General features: G+C 30.3%; 4 protein-coding genes across 4 annotated transcripts; 2 read left to right on the forward strand and 2 right to left on the reverse strand.

Annotated features, from left to right (window-relative positions):
- The first annotated feature begins 962 nt into the window (after positions 1-962).
- On the forward strand, positions 963-6,190 carry LOC124420669. Its single transcript, XM_046954224.1, has 3 exons — positions 963-971; positions 5,361-6,140; positions 6,182-6,190. The coding sequence occupies exons 1-3, from the start codon at positions 963-965 to the stop codon at positions 6,188-6,190; spliced, it is 798 nt and encodes a 265-aa protein (XP_046810180.1).
- A 2,163-nt stretch (positions 6,191-8,353) lies between these two features.
- Positions 8,354-10,165, reverse strand: LOC111683161 (the record flags this gene model as incomplete). Its single annotated transcript, XM_046954225.1, has 1 exon — positions 8,354-10,165. A coding segment is annotated over exon 1 (1,812 nt), but the record flags the coding sequence as incomplete, so codon positions are not given.
- Positions 10,166-11,802: 1,637 nt separating this feature from the next.
- On the reverse strand, positions 11,803-13,335 carry LOC124420670. The gene has a single exon (XM_046954226.1). The coding sequence runs from the start codon at positions 13,333-13,335 to the stop codon at positions 11,803-11,805; it is 1,533 nt and encodes a 510-aa protein (XP_046810182.1).
- Positions 13,336-16,999: 3,664 nt separating this feature from the next.
- On the forward strand, positions 17,000-18,348 carry LOC111684582. The gene is made up of 2 exons (XM_046954227.1): positions 17,000-18,135; positions 18,312-18,348. Exons 1-2 carry the CDS (start codon positions 17,000-17,002, stop codon positions 18,346-18,348), a joined length of 1,173 nt encoding a protein of 390 aa, XP_046810183.1.
- The last annotated feature ends 917 nt before the right edge of the window (positions 18,349-19,265 follow it).

Genomic DNA, 19,265 nt, shown 5'->3' on the forward strand with positions numbered 1-19,265 from the left:
AAATATCTACCACTTTCATTGTGATGCATATAGAATAACATTTTGGTTTCACGTATACTTATAAGACTCTTAAAATATGGAGCCAATTTAATTGCAAAATCATTGGTCAGTTTCTTTAAACAAACTACACACATAAAATTTTTATTTAACGAGTCTTTGAGTAACCAGGATTTACGTAGATTTTCGATTATTAACGTAGCATTCAAATATTTTATATACAAATCAAGGTCACCACAATTTTTCACAGATTCTTCATATTTAATTATTATAGTCTCTATATCATTCTGCTGTTCGGTGGTATGTATTAATTCAAATAATTTCGATTCTATTTCAAATTTATGAGTTTTTAATATTTTGTCACTTTGTATAGTTTTAAGAAATATTAGAGAAAGTACCAACTGTAGCCACATTTTTGAATTTCTTAACTCTAGTTGTAGTATTAAAGTAATTTTCCTTGTAACAGAGCCATTTATAGGTTATTTTCTCGGGGTTTATCTCTTGTTTAGCATCTTAATTGTTTGTAAATGAAAGAGATTTACTTATCATTATATGTAAATTTATATAAAACTTAGATTTCGATAAAATAACATAATTCTACTTTTGTATCATAATGAATAATAAAACATGTTATACCACCCATCGAACAGTTAGCTTTTTCTAGTAATATCACTAATCCATTGTTATAAAAAAGAGGTGTCCTGTTAACGACCTCCAGTGAAGTTATAAAAATGCCTTGAATTAAAGGGCATAGATTTATACAATGGAATTTTTATGGTTATTGTTAAAAAGTATTTAGTTTTTACGCAACAAAGTTTTGAATAACTAAACTGTCAAGTGAATATAATAGTTTTGTTAATATTTGTTAAGTAACCAAATAATAATATGGGGCTAAACATTGGTATTTTTGGTCCTTTTAAGTATGAAATACAAATTCTATATATAAGCTGTTACGTAAACCAGGCATGGACAATGTAAGTAGCTAATTGTAAAAAAAACAGTAGTTTTTTATGGATTAAAAGTACTAAATTACTTTTCGTGTCATTATATCTCAGAAAAGTGTAAGTAGTTACTTTTTGTTCGACGATGACCAAACAATAACTGATTACAAATCTGACTTTTCCGGATTTAAAATTGATTTTACAGTTATTTTTTATATTTGCTAGTCTATTCTGTCACTCAATAACCCCTTAATAAGTTATTTTATCATTCTATCTGGAATATCAAAATTTCTCGAAAAAACGTCCAAAATCGACGTGGGATTGACTAACTATGATTTCCTGAAGCATTTTTTATCAACTTCCTCCTCTGTGCTCCAGAAAATCTTTTCTTTGTAATAGGTAGTTTGGCTATGCTATCACTTACCTCTTTCACCATTTGCTCTACTTCATCCTTTTTGGGATTTGCTATAATGGCATTATTATTACCATCTGAGGATTCAGAGTCAGTATTTAAAGGCTGAGGTAGCTTAGAGCTCTTTCCGAATACATCCTTCTCTTTCACCCCTATATTTTTGTCAGTGGCATGCTGTACACTTGACGCTTTGTCCGCCACGGAGGCCAAGGTACCCACCTCCGTAGTAATATTTTGTTCACGATTGCAGGATGGCGACGACACGTGACTAGCAAGTAGATCAACACTTGCGCCGGTACTGGGTTATTTAGGCCCTGCACCGTAACTTTTATCTTTTTATTTTTATTTTCCATATTTGTTTTTTCCAGTGTTTTGGTCCGCGGGGAATATAATGTTCCCTGGTGGTGGACAATCTGCCCTCCCTCAGCTTAAGTGAAATTAAAGCTGGGAGAGGACAAATGGTCCATCACCACCCCCCTATCCGCCACCGAGGACGCGCTCAGTAGGAAAAACTGGAAAACTCCCCCGAGACTAACTAATTCCTTATTAGACAAACGCAATATACAATTGGCTACAAATTCTGTTAAAAAAATAATTTATGTTATTGATAACGACAACTCATTACCAAGTAATGTATGAAATAACTACATTTCCTACAATACTCATTACTAAAATTTGAAAATATTTTACTGGGATATATAAACTAGTTACTGACTAATTTGATAAGTCTATTGACTCGCTCATGGACTAGTATTTTCCCGAGTCATTAAACAAGTTTAGAGTAATTTTATTGACAAGTCTATAGTTTAGTTTATCGACTACTCTATAGACTAGTCTAGTGTCCTGTTTATTGATAATTTTATTAACTATTGAGAAATCCAGGGGAGAATTTCAGTGTCAAAAAGAATTAAAAATTTTGTACAATAGTGTTGAAGAAGTGATTGATAATTATATAGATCATTTGGCCTTAAACTGCTAAATAATCCACATACCTTAAAGATTTAAAATTGAAAGTAATCTGATTAGCAAAAGCTGCTAAAAGTCACGAACTTAAAGGCCACTTAAATTTAAATTCAAACAAAGTTAAAAATGTAAATAATTGATGCAAACAAGTTTTAGGACTAAATAGCTGTCACTCAGCATTGTTAAACATTGTAAATAGAAACTATTTACAGTGGCACGTTTTAAAAAGAATTGCAATGTTCGTAAATGAATTATTAAGGTTGGCAATAGTTTCGAAACGATTGAAAGATAGTATTATCGGTATTAAAACTTATTAAGAAAAGGCTTTTCTTATCGTTATCGTTATTTTTTATTTTACTCTTTTAGTACACATTTTGATGTTTTTCGCTTTAGTTTTTCATATTTGTATATTTAAAAAACTTTTTTAATTTAATTCAATATTTTTTAAAATGGAAAAAAATAGTTTATTTTAATTCTTTTAAATTTTTTATTTTTCACAGATATGATACCTTTATAAGGAAAACATTATTTGAATACCGGTATTTATACCGGTAAACTTAAAATTTTAACGGAGTTTAAGCTGTTATTTTATTGGTAACGTTTGTAGTGCTGAAGAAGCGTTAACGATAGTTTATCGATAATGGTTGCCAAACTTGTAAAATATCAAGTTTCTCAGTAGGGTTCTATAGTTGAAACGAAAGCTCGAATTTTCGACTTTTTGCATTTTATGCAAAGTCGATTTTTCGACTTTTATCAGTTAGTTAAAAGTCAACTTTTCGTAATTTGTAAATAGTCGACTTTTTCGACTTTTTACAACTTTTTTCGACTTTCCGACTTTTTTGACTATTTTTGATTATTTTCGACTTTTTTCGACTATTTTTTACTTTTTTCGACTATTTTTGACTTTTCTACTATTTTCGACTTTTCGACAATAACAGACTTTTTGACTATTTTCGACTTTTTCCGACTTTTCGACCATTTCAGACTTGTTGACGATTTTCGACTTTTTTCAATTTTCAACAATTTTCGACTGTTTGACTAATTTTGATTTTTCGACTATTTGACTGTTTTTGACTTTTTCCGACATTTCGACTTTTTTCAAATTTCCGACTTTTTGACTTTTTTCGACTTTTATTTCCAAAGTCGACTTTTCGACTTTTTTCACAGACGTTAGTCGAGTTATCGACTTTTTTGGAACAAAATAGTCGACTTCGACTTTTTTCGACAAAAAATCGATTATTCGAAAGTCGAAATTTTGATTCCTAGTGATATTTTGTGAAAAAACTCCTATTTTTCAGAGAAACATTGTTATTAGTAAAACTTCTTAGGAGGGAAGTGTAGTCAAGTTATAATCACAAAATTTTAACTGAAATTATGTTTCGCCAACTTTCCAACTCTTTTTTGTGTTTTTTTTTTCAATTTCAAGTTCATTTGCCCATTTGTAGAATTGAATGAACATAATTTGTACAAAATTGCAACATTTATTGGTATTTTAAAAAAGTTACTAGTGTTTAACAACTTAACAACTGGTGTGATGAACTTTATTAGGTTTTCTTTTATTTCTTTTTGATGTTTTCTGTTTTTTTTTTTTTTATAAATAAAACGAGGTCTTGTTAAGAATTCATTTAATCAAGTTTAATTATATATATTTATATACAATAATTATTTAATAGACGTTAACACTTTAACAATTGTTTTGGTATTTAACAAATAAGAAATAACTAAAATATTTTAATAAATGACCCTAAACAATAGTGAAGGAAAAAAAAGCGCATAAATGCAATATTAAAACCGATAGACAGTAAGACCATCATAAATCCAAATAGCAAACAAAATAAATACCACAAATCATTTTCAATGTTTAGCTATTTTAGCTAACATACATATAGTCATGATAGTATTTACTACCTTTTTTACAGTTCAATTTTATGAGACAAGTTAAATTCCTATTTGTAAGTGGCGGAATGACTGAATGAATACACACTAGGGAGCAGTATGTCCGTCTGTATTGTAATAGATGAGCAAGTGAAAAGATAATTGCAGACCGCATTCATAAATACAATACTAAACAAAAGGTGAATAGATAGAAACCAAATAGGTTACATCATTTTGACTAAACAAATTACTGCAATTATAGGCATTTTTTGATAAATTTACCACCTCAAAAAAAAAACGATATTTTATTTTACCTTTAACCAAACTAAAAACGTCTATAAATGAATGTTATTACGAAATTTGAATATTTAGTTCACTTTAATCTTCTTTAAATCGAACAAGGCTAAAAAAATATAAAGCAGATGAAAACAAAAACAAATATAAAAGAAAATAAAATAAAAGCTATAAATCGTGCATATGTTCAAACTGAAAAAACCTAAAACCACAAATAATAAACGGCTGCCAGTCGTCAGTCAGTGAACCAAGTCAAGTTTAACAAAAAGATGATAAATTGGAGCATATTTTTAATGTCTATTATGGGTTTTAATTACAACCAAATACCCAAACAATTAACAAACATCCTTGATGAAATGTTTCAAAGTCAACAGTATGAAACATTAATATTAATTGAAGCTGAAACCCAGCCGAGAATGTTTTCAACCAACCAATTCTATGAGAGCTATAATATCCACACACTCTTGCCTTTGACACCGAAATTGTTATTAACACAAGACAATCTAGAGATTTTTGAAACATCATGGACCATAAATTCTCAATTTTTGATAATACTCAGCCTACCACTATCACCTTACTCTTTACAAAATATTGATATTTTAGAGAAATTCCTACAAATTCATCCGAAAACTTTAAACGTTAAAATAATGGTTTTAATCAATACATTCTATCAATTAATTAGCATAGAAGATTTAAACAAATATTTTCTATATTTTAAAAAATTAAATTTATATAATGTTCTAATAATACCTATCAAAACAGATGACATTAATATTTATTATACCTACTTTGCATTGCCCTACATAAAAGTGCTTAAAAGACAATTTAATACTTTCAATGCCTCCGATTATTTTGTAAAACAAATACAAAATTTACAGCAACACGCTTTACTCACCTATCCCGATCAATTGCAACCACGCACTTTACTGCAATACGATAAAAACGGTGAAATACACATGTTGGGCTACATCGGGCGTCTTATTACCTGTTATGCTCAGAAAATAAATGCCTCTATAAAATTTCCCTATCCCCTAAAAATCAACAATCCCATATTCTTTACCGATGTTTTGGAAATGACCTTAAATGGTTCTTTAGATATACCAGCCAGCATTGCAAATCCAAATGAGGTAAAAGACATGAAATATTTCAGTCGTTATGTAGAATTGGGTAAATGGTTTCCCATGTTACCCGTTGCCGACTATTTGACGCCCTGGGAAATTTATTACAGCTTATTTCTACAAGATTTGAGTGTCATCTTTATTATCATGTTTGTTATTTATACTCTTCTGCTGCTGATAATAGAACTTCTAAGTAATCTTTCGGAATCTTATACATCTGTACTACTGAAATTTATAATAAATCAGCAAGTATTTTTGGGTCTCTTAGGTTCATCATTTCAAATTGTCAATCGCCGTAATTACTATACCTCCTACAAGTTTTTTATCTTACTCATACAATTTACGGGTTTTATGTTCGCCATCTTTAGCAATACTTACTTAACTTCAAACATAACTACACCACCCAAACATCAGGAAATCAATTCCTGGAATTATCTAGAAAAATTAAATTTAAAAATTCTTATGCTACAACAAGGTTACGATTTACTAGACGTTTATGTTACCGATGAACTCCAAAAGAAATATATACCTTTAATAAATGTTATACAAAATGTTCCGGAATTTGTTAAATTGCGCAATAGTTTAAATAAATCTGTAGCCTATGGCGTTACCAGCAGTCAATGGTTTATTTATGAAAAACAACAAATGTATTTCTCCGAAAAACTTTTTCGTTATTCCAATAATATGTATTTTACTAATTTGATGATTTATGTTTTGCCCTTGCCGGCAAACTCGATTTTTGAAAAGTCTTTAAATCAGTTTATAGCGAATTTAGATTCAGCTGGTATCTTACAACACTGGTATGAGTCATCGTTTTTTGATATGATTGAAACGGGACGTATGTCTTTTAGAGACATGAGTCGTGCTCGTGGCTATAAACCGGCCACTTGGGGGGATCTGCAAATAGCTTGGTTTATATGTCTAAGTGGCTGGATATTAAGTTTTTTTGGTTTTATTTTAGAGTTAATATTTTATAAAATTAAAAATTTCTAAATAAAAATATAAAAAATAAAAATCGATTTGTTTTAATATATACGACTTTAATTATATTCGACTTCGTGTAGAGGGACTGTATTAACGCGACAACCGACGAAACTATAGCCCGTAGCTATTTCTTTACACTATATTTAACTATAAAGTTTATAGCACCTACTAAGTATAGACGAATCTATTAACGACTTTATACATCGGACTATAGACAACTCTATAGTCCAGACTACAGACAACTCTATAGTCCAGATTACAGACAACTCTCTAGTCCAGACTACAGACGACTCTATAGTTCAAACTGTAGACGACTCTATAGTCTAGACTATAGACGACTCCATAGTCCAGACTATAAACGACTCTTTAGTCTTAAATATAGGCGACTCTGTAGTCCAGACTATAGACGACTCTGTAGTACAGACTATAGACGACTCCATAGTCCAGACTATAGACGACTCTATAGTCCAGACTATAGACGACTCTATAGGGTAGACTATAAACCACTCCGTAGTGCAGATTTTAAACGATTTTGTAGTCATAACCAAAGACGGCTCTATAGTCAATACTATAGTTGACTCTATAGTTAAGACTCTAGATGACTCTATAGTCAAGACTCTATATGACTCTATAGTCAAGACTATAGACGACTCTATAGTACAGACTATAAACTACTCTATAGTCCAGACTATAAACGACTATGTAGTCCAGACTATAGACGACTCTATAGTCCATCCTATAGACGACTCTATAGTCCATACTATAGACGACTCTATAGTCCAGACTATAGACGACTCTATAGTCCAGACTATAGACGACTCTGTAGTACAGACTATAGACGACTCTATAGTCCAGACTATAGACGACTCTATAGTCCAGACTATAGACGACTCTATAGTCCAGACTATAGACGACTCTATAGGGTAGACTATAGACGACTCTATAGGCTAGACTATAAACCACTCTGTAGTGCAGATTTTAAACGATTTTGTAGTCATAACCAAAGACGGCTCTATAGTCAAGACTATAGTTGACTCTATAGTTAAGACTCTAGATGACTCTATAGTCAAGACTCTATATGACTCTATAGTCAAGACTATAGACGACTCTATAGTACAGACTATAAACTACTCTATAGTCCAGACTATAAACGACTATGTAGTCCAGACTATAGACGACTCTATAGTCCATCCTATAGACGACTCTATAGTCCATACTATAGACGACTCTTTAGTCCAGACTATAGACGACTCTATAGTCCAGACTATAGACGACTCTATAGTCCAGACTATAGACGACTCTATAGTCCAGACTATAGACGACTCTATAGTCCAGACTATAGACGACTCTATAGTCCAGACTATAGACGACTCTATAGTTCAGACTATAGACGACTCTATAGTCCAGACTATAGACGACTCTATAGTCCAGACTATAGACGACTCTATAGTCCAGACTAAAGACGACTTTATAGTCCAGACTAAAGACTACTCTATAGTCCAGACTATAGACCTCTCTATAGTACAGACTATAGACGACTCTATAGCCCAGACTATAAACGACTCTATAATCTAGACTATAGACGATTCTATAGTCTAAGATATAGGCGACTCTGTAGTCATAGTCAAGACTATAGACGACTCTATAGTCAAACTACTGACATGTTAGTATGTTCCCTCTAATCTGGAACCATTACGAAAACATCCAATAAATTTAAAATTTGTATATTAGTTTATTTCTCTCTTTAAACGATTTTTAATTTTCTTATATCTAAAAAAGAAACTTTCTAAGATAAAAACCAAAATCGCCAGCATTAGTAGGCCGATATACATTACGAAAACTAATTCCATATCATTAACACTAAGCGGTCGCTCTTCTTCTTTCGGTACACTAAAATCAATTAATGTACTTTTGCCAGCAGCCAACATGTCCAAAAAGTTATTTTGAAACCAACGTTCCACCAAACCATGATCTCTTACCAACATAATCAGATTATGTAAAGGTTCTCGATATATAGAGTTTTCCGCTTGAGGAAAACTCAAAAAATTTGTACGCAGAAAACAGGCATCATCGGAAAACATAAATATTTTATTTTTAAACATATTCTGCTGCTGATTGACCAGTGTTTCCCATTTCATATTGTCGATTGGATAAGCGTATGTATTGTTTAAATGACTACGTAAATAAGAAAATTCCTCATAGGATACAGTTTTTAATAATAGATTAAATGACATGCCAAAATTTTCATAATGTGAAACTTCAGAGTTCGATACCAGAGTATAGATTTTATTTTGACGCAGATCATTAAATGTTTTTATTTGTTTCTCCTTGGGCGGACGCGTTAAGAGTGTTTGCAGAAATGCTACATATGTCAAACTGAGATATAGACCAGTGAGCGATAGCAAGACATAGATACACTTGATAAAAAATCCAGCTTTAAGCCACATTTTAAAGGGTTGTCCCAAAATACCCCTTAAAGCAACATCATTTAAAATGACATCGGAAAATTTAATTATATATTTTGCCTCTCCAGCAGTTTGTCTAGTAAAAACATTCAACTTTTTAAGATTCAATACCAATGTGAAGAGATACAAATTTAAAACACTTATAACACAAACTTTTCCATTCATCACGTAGAAAAATATTTTGTTAAATGTCATAGTTTTGGCTAAAGGTATCATCAGACAAATATTGGTGAGTTGATAAGGATATGAATAGTCCAACAAATATTTAATATCTAGCACTGGAACTACAGTACCAGCTATATCTATAGTATAGTTTCTGGCCAAATGTTCCAAGTAACCATAAAACAACAATTCACCCTTTTTAACAGGAAATGGAAATTTGAGAGTACCATTCAAACGTTCTGCCAGTAGATGTATAAAGTGACCCACATATCCGGAAATTTTCATTTGACCCTTTTTATTAACAGTCAAATACGTTCTTGGTGCAGACTGATCAGGCAGTGTTAATAATGTATAACCCATTATGTCCTTTAAACGATAGGGAAAGATCTCACTGTTATTTTTGTTAACTTTAAATTCCATCTCAAATTTTGGAAAAGGCCTATAGGCATAATAATACTTCGTTAGATAATAGTCTTTAAATACTGCTATAACATTAAGCGATTTCTGTTGCCAACAATATTTAAAAAAATCCTCCAATTTTGTCAAATAATTAGGACTTTCATTGTGATTAATATAGAATATCATTTTAGTATCTCTGATACGTTTCAAACTATGAAAGTATGAATCCAATTCGAATTTAAAGTCAGTGGTTAAAGCTTTCAAACAAACTACACTTAAGATGTTGGTATTTATGGACCCCTTCACATACCACGTTCTTTGTAGATTTTCAATTATAATTGTTAAATTCAAATCTTTAATATAGAAATCCAATTCACCACAACTATCAACCGTTTCATCATATTTTAATAACACCGTCTGAAAGTTATGTTGTTGTCCAGCAGTTTTGATGAGTTCAATTAGTTTGGTTTCCACTTCGAATGTATTAATTTGGAGGATTTCTTCATTACTTATTTGTTGGAAGCAAATAAAAGTTATCACGAAACGTAACCACATTTGTTAGATATTTGAACAATTTTTGACTATTAACTAATATGAGTTTTGTGGAATATAAAGTATTTATAGAAATTTAGTTTGGTATTATCTAGACTAAAATATCTAAATGCTTTATATTTCTTTTTTGGGCTGGTTCTACAATATATAACAATGGTTGGTTTTCGAATAATTCTTAAGGAATAATGTGTCTTTTTGTAGTTTTTATTATTATATTAAACATTTATTGTATTTAAAGTACAATTCCAAAATTCGTAACTTAAAGTACAAAATAACAATTTAAACAATTCATTATATTTCATAGATATATATAGATATGACTATATTTCATAGGTATACAGTCAATACTCTAGACAACTCAATAGTCAAAACTATAGACGACTTTGTGTATAGACGACTCCATAGTCAAGACTATAGACGACTCTAAAGTCATGAGTATTGACGACTTTGTGGTTAAGAATATAAATAGATGACTCTATAGTCAAGACTATACACGACTGTATAGTCAATATTATAGACGTTTTTATACTCAAGACTATAGACGACTGTATAGTCAATATTATAGACGCCTTTATAATTAAGACTATTGACGACTTTATACTTAGTCAAGACTATAGACGAGTATATAGTCAAGACTATAGACGACTCTATAGTCAAGACTATAGACGACTCTATAGTTAGGACTATAGACGACTATATGGTCAAGACTATAGACGACTATATGGTCAAGACTATAGTGAAGACTTTATAGGCAAGACTTTAGACGACCCTATAGTCAAAACTATTGATGGCCTTACAGTCAAGACTATAGATGGCTCTTTAGTTGAAACTAAAGACGTCTCTATAGTCAAGAATATAGACAAGTCTATAGTAAAGACTATAGGCGGCTAAATTCTTTACGCAAGACTATAGACGAATTTATAGTCAATACAACAGTCAAGGCAATAAATGACTCTATATTCCAAATTCAGAAAGCTCCATATTCCAGACTATAAACGACTCTATTGTCCAGACTACAGCATATTTCTTTAACAATAATGTATCTTTGTTTAGAGTTTATTTAACAATATTAAACCCCTCGGGGGCATGTTACAATGATGAATGACCCCATCTTGGTATGATTGTAGTCACGTGAAAAAATGGTGCTATCTATTTCCTCGGGGTTACTAGGACTATAAACTGGCTTTGATTAAATGTAACCTCGACCTTTTCTGGAAATGTTTCAACATAAGATCAGACGAGAGAACCACATAATCTGATACCACGGAAACCAATAGCCCATAGAGAAGAGTTTCGGACTTTTCTTGTTAAATATATTATATATTTTGTATAATTATATATGTTCATAATATTAGCAAAAATAGTGCTACCCAGCAAAAACTAAACTCCCAAAATAAATAAAAAAATAAGTAGGAATGATTTACTTTCATTTCTACCTTATTTATTGGCTGCTAATAAGTTGTTTTGTAGAATAAGTTATTCATTTCTATAAAGAGCATTTTATGCCATTATAGACTAACTAACTGTAAAACCAAAAAAAAAATTAAGCGTGTTTTATTCAAATATTTAATCAATTGTGCACAATTTTATTAAAAAGATAATTACAAAATTATATAGACCCAATAAAATTTTAAACATATTTAAGTTAAAAGTTTTACTGAAACGTATGAAATCCTTTCTACCACAAAGATTAGAAAGGCAAAAATCATACATCCACAATATAAAAACCAAATCCAATAAAAGTCATGCCAATGGATTAAACCGTCATAATTATTCGGTGCACTTAAATCTTTAAAGGATAATATTTTCAAACGTATTAAAGTTATAAAAACTTCATCGAACCAATGCTGTATCAGACCCGTATCACGAACATCCAACAAGTGCTGATTCAACAACTCCTTATAGGGCAAATCGGGTCGTATGGGTATAGCAAATAAACTCGTTTGACTAAGACACAAATCCTTAGAAAAGTAAAACAATTTACGTTGAAATAATTTCTGCTGCTCTTGGTAAATGGTCCAACTAGGGTAGTCGACTGGATAAACGTAACGCAAGTCCATGCTATCACGTAAATTTTTGAAATCCAAATAATTATCACTTGTGATAAACAAAATATCCTGGTAATTTTTGTAAAAATTATAATCCCAATCTTCCAAATCTCTGGGATGTACGGCCACTTTTAGACCAGCTTCTCTTATATCGTCGAGATTTTTAATTTTTTTCGTCAGAGGTGGTGAGATAAGATTAAATTTTAAATAGACCGTATAGATTGTTGTGATCATTAGACTGGTATAGAATATTAAAATATAAACATATTTGATAAAACCATTAATTTTCTGCGGCATAACAAACGATTGACCCAACAGACCACGTATGATTTTATCACTAAAAATCACATTATAAAGGCATAACTGACGTATGGTATTAAATTTGCCAATATTTAAGAAGAGGGCATATATCATTGATAGTAAAACTAAAATGAGCAACACATGCCACTGTGCAGTATTGAAAAATATACTCTGTATAGGTTTCGCTCTGGGTAAAGGTATCATGAAACATTCATCCATAAACTCCAAAGGATATGAGAAATTACTGGACAAACCCTCAACTGTCAAGGGAATCACTATGGAGGGTACATCAGTTAAACCTTGGATCACATAATCATATAGTTCTTTATAGTGTGACACATTTCCCGTGCTTGTTATAAACAAATCAGCCGAATACCTCTCAGCAAACGTCTTCACACAATTGCCCACATAGCCTTCCAAAGTTTTTCGCCCAAATTTATCTCTGTACAAAATATTAAAAGGTGGCAACAGATTTGACTGTGTGATGACTAAACTGTCTGACAAGTTAACCAATTTTTTCACATATATATCTTCATTCTCTTGCTGTCGCAAAATTTTATAAGTTTGTGACCAAATATCACAACGATAAAATGTTTGTTTAATTATGGAATCCTCAGTTAATAGAATATGGTCAATATTTCCAATTTCATACATGTGTGATTGGCATATTTCCTTCACTGCCTCAGGGGATTCTCCAAGTATTACATAAGGCAAATAACGAAATTCTTCATTTGCAAAATACAATGTTAAAGGTCCCATACTCGATATAATTAAAAATTTCTTGGAGAAAGTCTGTAATAAATGTACATTTTTAATATTCGGCATTATAACCCAAGATACATTAAAATGTTCAAGCATAGAATCAACTATACACTCGCGTAGAATTTCTTTTATAATTAGAATATTATTGAATTGTTTTTCTAATTGAATTTTTTCTATAAATTGCAAAAAGTTTTCTTTGAATTCTGTCATATTCTTTATTGACGACGGTTCGAATTGGGTTAATAAAATCTCTTTTCTGGCATATACCATAACAGCAAGTAAATAGCACCACAAAGAAATTACTTTAACTTTACACATTTTAAAAGACAATAACTATTAACTAAATATTCGAATTTTATTTTTTAGTTTTACTATTTTATTTATTTATTTTAATATATTTAATATATTTAGTAACCCAGCAAAAATTTACGTTGAAACTACTCCTTCATTATTTTAACACAATGGCGACTTACAAATAACGACTTAAATAAGTACTTACGACAAAACTTAAACTAAAGTGCGTATGTTGTATGTAATTCATTATAAAAGTAATGCAGATAGTATGTAGTAGTAATTGAAGTTGTGTAAGAACAAGTCTTTACACAAATCAACTAAATATCAAGACTTTTCGAAAAATATAATTATTATATTAATTACTTGTGTGTAAAATGTTCTTAACTCATTTGGTATTATAATATAATTGTTTTGCTGGGATATTTATGTCAATATTATAATGAATTGGATTGTATAAATTATTTATAACTTTTATCAAAAGTGTTCATAATTATTATGTGTAGTCGTTAAGTATTTTAACGATTTTCATTTAATCAGGATCATTTAATATTATAAAAGATTCAGGTTTTCATATACTTTGGACTCTAAATGATTAATTTAATGATTTTAGTAACAATTTATGAAGAAATAAGTATGTATTAATGTTACCCTACACCAGTTAGTATGTTAAAAATCTGGATTATATTTCTAATAATAAAACATTTAATTTGTTTTTACCCTTCATGTATGTAGAGGTACTTTTTTTCTATTTTCTATAATATTGAACTTAGAAATATGAAATTAAGCCTGTAGATCACGGATTAAGTAAGAACCTATAAAAGAAGACTTTTTGGTACCTTACCATTTTACAGTTGATATTTTTTTTATTTTTTGTAATAAAATTCTTACTGACTCTTTTTTAACACATCATGGTGAAGGGTATATAAGATTTGACACAGCCGAAAATTGAACTTTCAGAATCAGAATCATTTTCTGAGTCGATTTAGCTGTGTCTGTCCGTCCATGTAAACCTTGTAATCAAACTCCAGGCCGCAATTTTTAAGATATTTGAATGAAATTTGGTACATGATCTTCTATTATCACAGGGACGAACCCTATTGAAAATGGTTAAGATCGGTCCATTATTTCACCTAGCCCCCATACAACCGTACCCCCGAATATGGCTTGTAAACATTGTAATCAAACTACAGGCCGCAATTTTGGAGATAATTCATTGAAATTTAGCACATAATCTTCTATTATACCGTAGACGAAGACTATTGAAAATAAATAACATCGGTCCATTATTTCACCTAGCCCCCATACAACTGAACCCCCGAATAGGGCTTTTAAGTTCATAATTATGTTTAATATACTCGTATCTCGACAAAAAGCTGCCCGACTATAATTTCTTACTTGTTACTTATTGCATTCAAAAAAAAATTAAGCTTTATAAATTTTTGGTAGAGAAACTTAAGTCAATGTTTCAAAGTTTTTTATTAGAGATTATAAGTGAATTTTGACCTTCAAGGGGCTAGGGTCAAATAAAGCCAATCATTACAAAAAATAGGTAGTGTAGTTTCAAGTTGTATAAAACTAAGTTTTGCGATTTTTGTTGACATAATATATAAGTTAATTATGAGCCCAATGGCCCTATTCGGAGGATACGGTTGTATGGCGGCTAGGCGAAATAATGGACCGATTTCAACCAATTTCAATAGCATTCGTCCTTGAACCAAAAAGAAGAGCATCAAATTATCTTGGAAATTGCGGTCTGTAGCGTGTGTACAAGGTTTACATGGACACACAAGCAGACGGACGGACGGACATAGCTCACAATGATTCTGAGTCGATTGGTGTACTTTAAGGTGTGTCTAGGACCAATATTTTTGGGTGTTACAAACATCAGCACAAACGCATAATACCCTCTCCACTATAGTGGTGTAGATTATAAAAAATACCAAAAAATAATCCTTGGTAAGAGAATTACAAATAACACCACATTAGCATTTTAAGTTTCAGTTTTTTATTTTTTCAAATACCCACATAATTGTGGCATTAGTAAAACAATAACAACACACAACTTTATACGCAACTTGTCCTTGCTTCGTGCAAGATTTACTTTATATTAATTGTTTAAACATTTTTTTTTAAGTAATAATACGTTCATTTTGAAGAAAAGGAAAAATTAAGTGCCAAAAATTAAAAAAATATTCTTCTTTTGAGCAAAAAAAAAATATATTTGATAAAAAATAATAATTTTTTTTTAATTTAAACAACTTTTTAAAAATTAAAAAATAGGAAGAATGAAGAAATAGCTATCTGAAATCCTTTGGAAAACTGTTTGGCAGGAACAATAGGTGAAAAGTTGTATGCAATAAAAAAACTCTGTATGACCAAAATATCCATCTTTGACCTCCTCTTAGTCCAGCAGTTCTTGACCGATAGAGCTGAAAATTTGTGTCTGACCTACTAACGTTTGGTAAAATTTTGTCCAAATCGGTTTTTTGAGCTGGGTCACTTGATCTGAAATTCCCCAGAATCCAGCTCAATATAAACACCGATAAACATAATTTTTATCGGTAAATTACTTAAATATGTCGGAACTAAGATACTTTCTCCTATTATTTTTTAAAAAAAGATCCTTTTAATTTAAATAAATTGACTTTTTTATTTACAATTATTAACTTTTGTTTTAATTTAATAAACAGCCACAAAACACAAAATAATTAAATTGATTGCAGTCCAGGGAAACAAAAACTGTCATTAACACATGTTTCAAGGACAATTTACACATAATGGAAATTAAAAAAAAATATTTGAAAAAATCATAAAATGTTCATCATTCGTAATGTTTAACTCAAACAGTTTAATTATACTACTTGTCTTTACAAGTCAAATAAATGGAAATTTTGCTCAACAATATTTTATGAGAAATAAAGAAGAAAAATATTTAAATTTTTACACAAACATTTTAAATAAAATCAAACAGGAACAGGTTTATGAAACGGTGGTAATAGTGCAAGAACAGCATTTGCCCAAGGACGCAAGATTAGAGAGAATTTTCGAAATTAAAGAACCAAAAATAATAATTGATATAAAATCTACAAGTTTTTATTACAAAAGACTCTATAATAGTGAAATATTAATGGTGATTATAATGGAAAATTATTTTAATAAAAATCTATGGAGTTCTTTAAAATTTACTTTAAATTTTATGCGTCAAATAAGAATTTTAATAATTTTTGTAAATATTTTTAAAACAGAACAACTTGAGAGCAGAGTTTTAAAAGAATGTGAAAAATATAAAATTATAAATGTAATTGTACATTTTTTAAATACTTCACAAGAAATTACTCTACAATATTGGCAGTTAAAACCCTTTCCAGATTATCATTTTAAAAATAAACAATTTGATAGAGAATTTAAATTATATCCTCAACATTGGCGAAATATGAAGGGAAAAACTGTTTTAACTCTAACCGATCAGATACAGCCACGTTCTTTAATATGGTTGAATGCCAAAGGACAACTACAACTAAGCGGTTTTACTGCCAAATGTGTGCAATTATTTGCTGAAAAATATAATGCCAATTTAAAAATGGCCCTTCCAATAAAAATTAATGAAATTCTACATTTAAGTATTATAAATAACATGACTAAAAATGGTGAATTGGATATACCCATGAGTTTGGTATCATCGTTTATTGGCGATAAGTGGTTGAGTCTTTCGTATCCTTTAGAAATTGGCAAATGGATGATTATGACACCCTGTGCCCGGGCAATGGAAACTAGGAAAGTATTCAAATTAATTATAACGCCACAAGTATTTGTCTTTATAATAGGCTTTACGATAATATTTTCCAGTCTGTTTACCTTAACAGAGAAACTATTTCATAATCGCTTCTATTGGCTGAACATATTCGTAAATGATAAAGTTATACCAGGACTTTTAGGACAATCGTTTGTTTTCATAAAATCCTGTGTGTGCAGTATAAAACTGGTTTATATTTTAATCTTAACATTGGGTTTACTCTTAAGCACTTACTATTCGGCTTATTTGAAGGCGTTCATTACTAAACCGCCTTTAGAAAAGCAATCAAAAACCTTTGATGATTTACATAGTGCCGGCAAGAAGATATTAATGGATATATTAGATATGAAGAACCTAGATACTAATGATAATGGCATTATGGAGAAAATGCAAGATTTGATTGTATACCTCAATGACTCTACATTATATCATAAATATCGCAAAAGTTTCAACACTTCCTATAGCTATACCGTTACCACAGGTCTTTGGAATATATTCCTACAGAAACAAACCTTTTCTACACATAAAATATTTTGTACTTCTGAAGATATGTATATAATGGACTTGCTAATGTTAAGTATACCTTTACAGGAGAATTCGATTTACAAAGAAGCTTTGGATTATCTAATACATCGGGTATATTCGGTAGGTTTGTTCTATGCCTGGCAATCTCATACGTTTTACGATATGTTAAGATTGGGAAATATTTCTCTTAATGATACGAGTAAATTAGATTCCTATGAAAAATTGACGCTGGAGGATTTATTAACGATTTGGTTAGTTTTAATAATAGGTTTAAGCTGTAGTTTAATTGCTTTTTTAATGGAAATTTTGTTAAATGTTATTTGGAAAAAAATCTTTAATAAATAAAACATAAAATTTAATAATAATTGTTTGTTTTTAATTTAAAAAATTTATTTTAAAATTGTGAATTAATTATGGAAAAAAATAGTTGTAAAAGTATTTACGAATATCCTTCAAAAGTTTAAACTTATATAATCTTACTAAAAGTTCTTACTAAAACATATATCAACAATTCGAAAACAAAGACCGCACCAGCAAAAGTCATACATCCACAATATAATAACCAAATCCAATAAAGATCTTTAAAATGAATAAGACCATCATAGTTATAAGGTGAACTTAAATCCTTAAACGATAATAGTTTTATACGTATTAAAGTTATGAAAACTTCATCGAACCAATGCTGCAGCAGACCCGTATCACGAACCTCCAATAAATGCTGATTAAACATTTCCTTATAGGGCAAATCGGCTCGTATAGGTATGGCAAATAAACTCATTCGACTTATACACAAATCATTGGAGAAGAAAAACAATTTACGTTGAAACAATTTCTGCTGCTCATGGTATATGGTCCAACTGGGATAGTCTACCGGATAAACATAACGCAAGTCCATGCTATCACGTAAATTTTTAAAATCTGAATAATTATCACCGGTTATGTATAAAATATCCTCGTAATTTTTATAAAAATTATAATCCCAATCTTCCAAGTCTCTGGGATGTACGGCCACTTTTAGACCAGCTTCTCTTATGTCATCGAGATTTCGTATTTTTTTCTCTCGAGATGGCGAAATAAGATTTGATTGTAAATAGGCCGTATAGAAAGTCATGATCATTATATTCGTATAAAATATTAATAGATAAACATACTTGATAAATGCATTCATTTTCTGTGGCATTACAAACGATTGACCCAATAGACCACGTATGCTTTTATCACTAAAAATCACATCAATAAGACGTATTTGATGTATTGTATTGAATTGTTTAATATTTAAGAATAGTGCATATATCATCGAAAGCAAAACTATAATTAGCAACACATTCCACTGGATAATTTTAAAAAATATTTTCTTTATCGGTTTAGCTCTAGGCAATGG

Source organism: Lucilia cuprina, chromosome 6 (genome assembly GCF_022045245.1).
Source record: "Lucilia cuprina isolate Lc7/37 chromosome 6, ASM2204524v1, whole genome shotgun sequence".
Lineage (NCBI taxonomy): Eukaryota > Metazoa > Arthropoda > Insecta > Diptera > Calliphoridae > Lucilia > Lucilia cuprina.